Raw genomic sequence first — 9,086 nt, 5'->3', positions numbered from 1 at the left:
ACACTCTACATTAAGATATACTTCCCAAACATAAGCTAGGATTAATGAGGAGCAAAGATAGTTTGTAGCTATAAACAAGTCTACAAAGAAATCAGAGACAGTGTTAATGGAAGAAATGAACATAAACGTTAAGAAGTGACATCATTTGTAAAGATTCATGAGTGACATTTAGACTGACATAATCCCCTTCGAGAACCCACCCTAAAAAAACCAAAAAGAAATCTGGCTTTAAAAAGGTGTAACAGTCTCAATGTTGAAAGGTAGTGACAGCTTGAAAATAGCTTTGGGCTGTGTGGTTTATATTAGAGAACACTCAGTGTTTGATTCAACCTTAAAATATTCTCAGCAGGCTGTTCAAGTTTTTATTTTAGTGCTAATAGATCTCTGCTGTGTTCGTGATTGTAATGAGATCCCCTTTAAGCCTGAGCTATAATGTCCCAAAGCCATTTATATAAGAATCAGGTAGATAAAAACACTAGAATAGGTTGACGGTGGGAGACTCAAAAGGGGCATGTTGTCAATTTTTTGCCATTAACACTTTAGGAAAAGTCCATAATTTGGGTTAAAAAATATATTTTCACTACATACTGCATATTGTACTTACTTGTATTATACTCTGCAACACACTTGTCTGCCATTTTTTTGGCTACCACAGTAACAAGTCCTGTCATGGACTAGCCAGCCCTTTAAAATGGTTGTATCTGTATAAATCAATATAAGTAATAAGCATTGAAAAAGTAGAAAAAAAGTAGGGGAAGTGATCATGACTCCAGTGAATACAGGTTATCTTAACAATATAAGCAAGACAGAGTATATGCCAACGGACACAGAAGTGAAATGATAATTTTTCCCTAATCATTTAAATACGACAATATTCAGTGCTATTTAAAAAAAAAAAAAAGGAAAATAAATTAAGTAATAAAACTTTATATACATAATACTGTACATCACATCACACCTGCAGCAGATGTGTTTTCCAGCAATTCCCAAACCAAGATTGCATAAATTAAACTTGAGCCTCACCACTAATGGCACCCACAAGATCTAACTACCATATTTCTATATTTCTTCAGGATAACATTAGAGCTGTCATCAAAGTAAAGTACTGATATTGCGTTGAGTTTGGTCGGGGCGCAGCATGGCTTTGGCACATTGTCAGGAAACATTAAATGGACCTATAAAAGAGGTGCAGCAGCAGTGAGCTTTCAAATGAATTATAAATGGTAAGAACATTATTAGCTTATAGCGTAATTTTATTGCAACACGCAATCGCAGTGTGTACTTTAAAGAACACTCACCAGGGTTTGCACAATTGCATGATTTGTTGCGTTCATGTGTGCGTTGAGTGGAAACGAGCATTCGCCGTCGCAGTAAAAAGCTGCGTAGCCCTCCGGTGCAATGATCCAATCCTAGACAAAAGTAGCAGAGCGCTTAGAATTCTTTATTTATTAAGCAGTTTGTTTTCTCATTATATAATTATAGTCATCAACAATTTGTGTCTCTTACCTGCCAGCCCAAGTCTCGAAAGCTGACATAAAGCTCGTGTTTCTTGCAGGCCTGCTTCTGTTCACTGGTGTTATAATCTGAAAAATAATTTTGTTTATTGTAACAGAAAATAACACGTCTTTATATCTTGCTTTTCACTTAATATTACACCACATTTATTGCTTATGGAGTTACACATGTTGACGCTTTTGACTACGGAGCTGCAGAGAGTCATTCATCTACACAACAGGCAATGTAAACATGTGGATAATTGTAATCCATTCATCAGTGTGCTGGATTATTAATTATTCCTTGAAGTGACTGATGACATTTACAGGAGCATGTCATGGGGGGATAAGACACCATCCATTATATCTCTTAGTTATATAACTGTAATAAGTGGAGTGGGGGAAAAAGCACCAATTTATTTTGCTTTCTACCCCTCTGGGATTGCATGTTTGCTGCTTCTGCTACAACTCCCAGCTTGTGATTGACATGTTTAATACACAATATGAAAGAAGACAATATAAAGTGCTTACTAACACATTAGGGAACCTCAGCAATAATAAAGAGGAAATGTAAGATTAGTTGTTACTGAAGGAATTGAACCAATAAGCTTTTAAAGTGAAAAGATTTCCTCTGAGCAAAGTCTGTTCATCCACATGTGATTTTTCTTGTATACAAGTAAAAGCTGTGAACCAATGGCCAAAGCATTGTTTCAATTTTATGGCTTTCTGGTCAGTAATTAGTTCCAGAAAGCCTTGAAATTAACAACAATATTCTGACTCTCAAATCAGACCGATAAGTTAGTGTAAACATGGATGTCGAACAGGCTATCAGCAGTGAAAAAAGAGGTATGAATATACGTTAATGACCAGCTTTATACAGGGTAAAGGGAATTATAAAAACTCTAATAGCATATTTACAGCACCATGAGTGCACATACCTCCAGGTTTTGGTGCCCTTGATGATTCTTGTTGATTAGTAGATTTATTGCGATTGTGGTTCTTTTTTTTCCCACCAGCAGCTCTGACAGAGCGAAGCAACACCCCGCTGGCCTTGAAGAAAGCAACCAGGAACGGCTGTTTGGACTGGGGCCCGTTCCTCCCAATGATTCCAGCAGATTTAATGTTGATACTTCGTCCTTTAGAAAAACAGAAGGTAAATTAAACCTTTAAAGCAACACTTAAAGAAAAGGGAGGCTTTTTTTTAAAGTTAATTTATGGCTGTTTCAAGGTGAGCCTGACTTCGAAAAGCAGAAAACCATTAATCATATTGTGTGCATTCAGGACAATTGATGGGAAATTATCACTGAAAACGTTCAATTCAATCAATCAATTGGAGCAGTCTTAGATATTTAATGGTGACAATGAAGATTGTCTCAAACAGATGATCTTTTATTTGGGTTCATGTGAAATAAATCAGGCAAGGTTGCAAGCAAAATGAGAAAAGGAGAGTAAAGTTAACATCACTTGCCATCTACAGTCTCCACACAGAGCTGCAGGCCTAAGTTCTGCTGTGGGTTCATCACCCAGTGGTTACTGGTGGCTGTTATATCAAACACTAGCCAGCCCCCATCAGAGGCCTGGACCTTTTTGGAGTCAAGTAGGAATGTCTCTGCATCTCTGAAGGCAAGAAAGAACAATAAAACAGACATCTGCATTAAATAAAATATGGCTAAATGATGCAAACAGCTAGCACACTTTTGCAAGAGGTATATAACAAGGCCATAAGATTGAATCCTGGAACAGATAAATGAGGTATCACTGACGGCGTTAGACTGCGCTGTCTTCACCTCTTTATCATTCTAAAGCCAAACATCATTTTCTAAAAAGTATTGAATAGGATGATTCATAAAATTTGTGTGCTAAACATGAAAAGAAATCATTGTTCAAACAAAGCTGTGATTCATAATAAACTGCAGATATGTGTGGTAAAATAAAACTTAAGTATTTGACAGACAATACATTTCAGCAGATATGACTCATGTAGACTAGCCTTTCTGTATTTTTACCATAAGCCTGACATACGGCATCAATCAGCTCAAGTTGGAAAAGCTCCGTTTTGCAGTTGGCATTGGATTCCTTTTGAAAATGCAGTTAGGATAAGGCTGCGCCTTTTGGCGGTTACACAGTGCTGGTTAAACACAACCAAGACAACTTTCCATAATGGTTCAACAGCTTTTCCCATGTTTATTACAGGTGCAATAAAATCAAGATTAATCCTTATGAGTGACACCCTGCTGAACTTCCTTGCTGAAATGTGCAGTTTTAGCTTACATCCTGTGATAATTTAATTTGTCTGGGTAAAAGTTCCCTAATTCCACGGCCAAATCCGAGAGGAAAAATGTTTATCCCACACCTTAATCTGTGGTTACAAGATGTACTGTTCCACAGAGCGCTGCAGGGAGTGGACACCAAACGATGGCGGTAACTCTACACGTTTCAGACAAATCTGTCTCCACCAAATGATCTTTTCTCCATTAGCAATTTATGTTCAGTAGCAAAAGTTCAGTACCAGTGCAGGATGCAGCGTGATGCTGATGGACTGGAGTGAAAATAAATCAGGTTGGTGCACAGTTGTCTGACTCCAAGGGTACCCCACCTTTTAAGGCACTCAGGGGAATTTCTAACAACTACTAAAAATATGAATCAGACATTTGTAACTCTTCTATTCAAATAGAGACAAAGAAGAAAGATAACTATCTTCAAATAATAAGAGATTATAGTACAACATAAACTAATGTAAATATTGCAGGTCACCATTACAGCGAGTCAAATCTCACACTAACAATGTGCTTATGCGACATCATTAACTGCAGTCTGTACTTAACCCTAACAGGTTTTTTTTGTTGTTGTAATGGCACATGATTTGGTAGAACGCACCAATGCATATGTGCATTTTAAAAAAAGTAAAGGTGCTGGCAGAGATCTATTTAATTTCTATTTAGAAAACGGATTACTACTACTTCAAATATTCTCTCTGAAAAAACAAGAACTGCTTTTTCCCTTTAAGATGACAGAGTCCATTGACTTGGACCTTTTCAAAGCCCGGGAGGGCCATATCTTCCCTTCAATCACCCACACACATTTTTGGCAAGCAAATGTGGGCCCACTTTTAAGTACACCCTTGTGTATTCAGCTATGTCATGCTTTACACTTCCGGAATATTGTTAAGACAGGCAGGTGGTGGGCATAACAGGGAACATGGGAGCACCCAAGGGAGCCCCTGCAACCCCACGCCGCACCCCCACCCCCTCTCCCGCTTCTCTGCCGCACCGCTCCACCCCCCACAATATGGGTCCTCATCCTCATCTGGGACACGGCCAGCTTGGCAGGCAACATAAGACGAGTGATAACTGATGGACCTTCCAAGCTTCATAAGTGGCCAACTTGCTAATGGAGTTCTCTTTATCCGAGAACTATATTTGTAAGGCAGACATGGTGCGAATGAAGTAGAGCAGAGTCTGAGATAGAAGGATGCGAGTGGAAAGCTTTTAACCGACAGACAGACAACAGCTGATGGAGTGTTTGCCATTTTTAATTGTGTTGCACACATTAAATCTTTTTTCCTGTATTACAACAAAGTAAAGGTTTTCTGTCTGCTTTGTGTTTCTCAAATATCTGAGAACAGATTGGATGCAGGGTCTTTGCTAATTTCCTTTTCCCCCTGATGTTTAAAAGACTGATTCATTATCTTAAGCCTGATTAACTCTCTGCCTAATATCAAGAATGAGCCTGTTTATCCTCAATGGATTACACCCTTAAAGGCAGTGATATGCTGCAGGAAGATATCTTCTTTAAATAAAAGTAGCAACACGAGTGGTAGCCTGCCTTCGTAAATTGACAGAGGCAGAAACAGATAAGCACAATAGAGAAGTACTATTTATGTCACAGAATAGTCTCTGTCAAGGTTTTTTTAATTAAATTACTTGCTTATAATTACAGATTCTTTACTAGAAAATCAGCAGCTGACAAAGAGTATTTTTTTAAATGCTTTGTTTTTGTGCAAACAGATTGGATGCAGGGTCTTTGCTAATGTTCTTTTTTCAGTTCGCTGAAAAAACATTATTTGCATTTGTATTAGTTCAGAATGTGTGTACAAAGTATCAGAAAGTAGAAAAATGGAGTACTGCAGTATATGCACAGCTTTAGTGTGTGGTTTTTAGTTGCTTTGGCTCTTACTTGTTTTGATATTCCTTGATGACTTGATATATGGTAACCTTCAGAGTGATATTATCGTAGCGGACATGACTGCGGTCCTTGTAGATCCGAAACTCTGCCGCTGTCACCGCCTCTCCGTCTGGGATCTGAGTCAGATCAAAACGGAACTCCTTGTAGTGTCTTCTCTGGTGAGAAAAATCCTTATCTTTCTCCACTGGGGAAATGAACATATTTTATGATAAGCTACATTTTACTAGTGACAAATCGTGATAGAAAACACATATACTTTTATATACGTATATACATATAGAGGTTCACGGCCTGAACCACTGCTGGTGTTGCTGAAAAAGAGGAAAAACATGCCAGCAATAACCCCCAGAAAAAGAGTAATTTATCACATCTTCTTTTACATTCAAGGTCCAATCCAAACATTTTGACTACCAACAAAAGCACTTTCCAGTTCATTAAATCAGTCAACTGAATACAGGTAGCAGTTCCCAGACAGGCCCTCTACTGTGTGCCTAACTGCATTCTCTGGCCATGATGAATGGGCTGTCAGTTAAGAAAAACAGGCTGATTTCAATTAGACACATTCGTCTGCTCCTCAAGTGAGAGAAAAGACCAGACAGGATTCTTCGTCATGTCAGCGTCTACTCTGACCTCATGCTGACCTCATAAAATCACTAAGAGTGTTGTGTGGCCTTTAACTTTGAAATATTTCTAACATAAAATGATCACGTTTAATATAAAATAAAAAAGAAGCTCATCAATGTATGACTTCAACAGCATCACCAGAGACCCACAGTCATAATTATTAGACATAAAGCCAAACGTGACCTCAGCTGTCACACATCCCAACCTGGTAGCAGAAGAGAGGCATGTGGCTGAGGTCAACGGATGTCCTGACATCCGCAGTGATATCACGCAGTTCATTCCCCTGATATTTTATCGACAGGGAACACCTGCGGTTACTTAGCACAAACAGGTCAGAGGTCAGATCTGACTTTTACCCACTGAGCATGTTCCATTATATTAGCCACAGGCATTCATCTCTAGCAGAAGTGCCACTGAGCATTTGGCTTTCAAATAGCTTTAGATTAAATAATAATGACTTCACTCCCTGGTAGGACGCAGCCAGTCAGCTTCTACTTTCAGGTCAGCAATAAGATAAACAAATGACTCACATTTCAGTGTTAAACCTTCAGTCCTTTTTTTTTTTAGTTATAATAGCAGACTTCTTATTTTACAGTGAGTATATTAAACTGCGTGAAATACCAACATAGACGTTTCTAAAACAGTTGAGGTCAGTGGCTATATTTGAGTGTACTGTAATAAAGACAGAGCCCCATTGAACACTTCACTGACAGTCCCCAGAAAGAGAGCAGGGCTTTCAAAGCTGACAGTGTACATGCCCTGGTATAGGGGTAAGTGGAAACAGATGGGCTCAGACCAAGGTGAAGGATTATAGTTTCAAGCGACAAACACAAAATTCACATTTGCATGTTTTACGTTATATTAAAGAACATAAAAATCCTTAACTCTACAGCATGTAAAGCACCTTTTTATGCAGATATTTAATCGCTACTTTGAGGTTCTGCTGTGTTACATCATATTACCCTGTTGAGCAGCCAAACATGCTGCGTGACTAATAATTTAATTCTCATTATAGAACAATAAACGCTGCGAGCAAATGGTTCAAATATAAGGAAGTTGACTATGGCTCTTTCTTAGTGACAGAACCTCAAATGTAGCCATCAGTCAATATCACTGGCCTTTTAACAACAGGAAATAATTTAGACCAATTTTCTCAAGGTCAGACAGTCATCTGATAAGTTGCTCTGAACTGCTGGGTCAAAGGTCGCAGCTACTGAACAAACACAATCCTTCTACAGATCCTTTTTAAAATAGAAAGCAGCGCAATGTGATAAGGTCAAAATGTTGGACTTAATTGTGTTAAAGACAAAGTATTTCAGGCAGACAGGCACTCGGTGGCAGAATTTGTACACAAATTCGGATCATTAGAATCGTTATTTATGGTTTATAATTGTCACTAGATGGTCGGCACATCTTTTAGGGTGAGTGCATTCTCAACCTGTCAAATTATTCTGATAAAATAACAATTTGCAAACAGAAATACAACAAATAGGCCGTCAAATACATTTACAATGCATTTATTTGTAGATTTCCAGGAGTATGTCCTAAACTAATGTAGCTGGGTTCTTTTTTAACAAGTAAAGAGATTAATTCAGTCCTCTTTTATAATTTCACTGAAAGCAAATGTAGTTTTGTAATGATTGGAGAGCTTCATCTGTCATGATACCAGGAATCACCTGTCTCTAATTTTGTGTATTAATTCAGCTATGTCCCTCTGGAGGATAATGGGCACAACCGGATGGATACGTTCATTTTGATTTAATCTAATAAGATTTGCTGGCATATTAATGACACTCACCCAAATTGACAAAACTCATGACCATGTCGGCGTCATTGAGAAAGTTGGTGTCGTGCGCAGTGGTGAGCGCGGGGCTGTGGCCTAACAGAGGGGCCGCTCGGTAAGGCTGTGCCACACGAGAGTAGCCGGCATGCTGGGGGTTGTAGTAACTTTTCCTGGAGTGCCCTTGAGCCTTGGCACCGAAGTTCTTTCCTGCGCCTTGCGGCGGCTGCAACATCCCCACCACCTCCTCCTCCTCCACGGCCATGGCGTTGTAGAGGTCGAGCATGAAGAGCGGTGCCGAAGACGCCTGCTTCCCCGGAGAGAAGGGCCTCGGACGGTGAGGCAAACCCAGGATGGAGAGGATCTCTCTCTGGATCTCCCTGCGTTCGTGATTGCGCAACCTCCTGTAAATAAAACTGGAGTGCACATGGTTGTCACTTAAACCACAATGCGCGCAGGACAGAAAACTCAAGCAGCTCCACGCAAGTCCAAGTACAGCACGACTGAAAGGTGTAAGCGCTGTCATCTTGACAAATAGCCAACTTGGAGATGTGAAGGTGAACTACATCGCACTTTGAGAGCAAAATAAAATATTTTATATCTGCCAATACGGATTCATAGACTTTCCATATTTGCCAGAGGCACCACAACTTTCACAGTGGTAACTGAGGAGGCTGCTTTTACAAATGAGGTATCAGCTTGCAGGGGGGGTGAAAAAAAATCGCCGCTCCTCTCCTGTGTGCGAGGTTCCTCCACCAGTGTTTACTCCTCCAGGGTCCATCCACAGCCTCTGCAAGTATTTATGGACTTGTGACCCGGTCCCTCACCTTACTCCTCTGTGATGAAAAAACACGTAGGTACGCCCATAGCGTCGAGGGGATAGCCCGGAGTTTCCAAGTGGATGAAAAGTGTTGAACTGTGTCAAAATGAGCTGAGAGAGAAACGCACGACTCGTGCCCCGGCGCGCATTTCTCTTTCTGTTTTTTTTTCTCCCCCCCCCCCCC

The 9,086-nt window shown here is 39.8% G+C and overlaps 1 protein-coding gene across 1 annotated transcript; it reads right to left on the bottom strand.

Annotated features, from left to right (window-relative positions):
* Positions 1-1,025: 1,025 nt before the first annotated feature.
* On the bottom strand, positions 1,026-8,704 carry bmp5 (bone morphogenetic protein 5). Its single transcript, XM_028423845.1, has 7 exons — positions 8,101-8,704; positions 5,670-5,862; positions 2,962-3,110; positions 2,432-2,629; positions 1,507-1,583; positions 1,299-1,409; positions 1,026-1,175 (listed from the first exon to the last, which is right to left on the bottom strand). The coding sequence occupies exons 1-7, from the start codon at positions 8,606-8,608 to the stop codon at positions 1,026-1,028; spliced, it is 1,386 nt and encodes a 461-aa protein (XP_028279646.1). The 5' UTR covers positions 8,609-8,704.
* Positions 8,705-9,086: the final 382 nt, after the last annotated feature.

Source organism: Parambassis ranga, chromosome 15 (genome assembly GCF_900634625.1).
Source record: "Parambassis ranga chromosome 15, fParRan2.1, whole genome shotgun sequence".
Classification (NCBI taxonomy): domain Eukaryota; kingdom Metazoa; phylum Chordata; class Actinopteri; family Ambassidae; genus Parambassis; species Parambassis ranga.
Note: the sequence above shows the minus strand (reverse complement) of the source record. Positions and strands in the feature narration are given on the sequence as shown.

Excerpts from the sequence above, each read along its gene's own strand:
- bmp5 (XM_028423845.1), bottom strand. The coding sequence starts at position 8,608 with ATGACAGCGCTTACACCTTTCAGTCGTGCTGTACTTGGACTTGCGTGG. Across the intron at positions 3,111-5,669 it reads ATCAAGGAATATCAAAACAA|AGATGCAGAGACATTCCTAC; the intron begins GTAAGAGCCAAA and ends TCTTGCCTTCAG. Across the intron at positions 2,630-2,961 it reads CTGTGTGGAGACTGTAGATG|GACGAAGTATCAACATTAAA; the intron begins GCAAGTGATGTT and ends GTTTTTCTAAAG.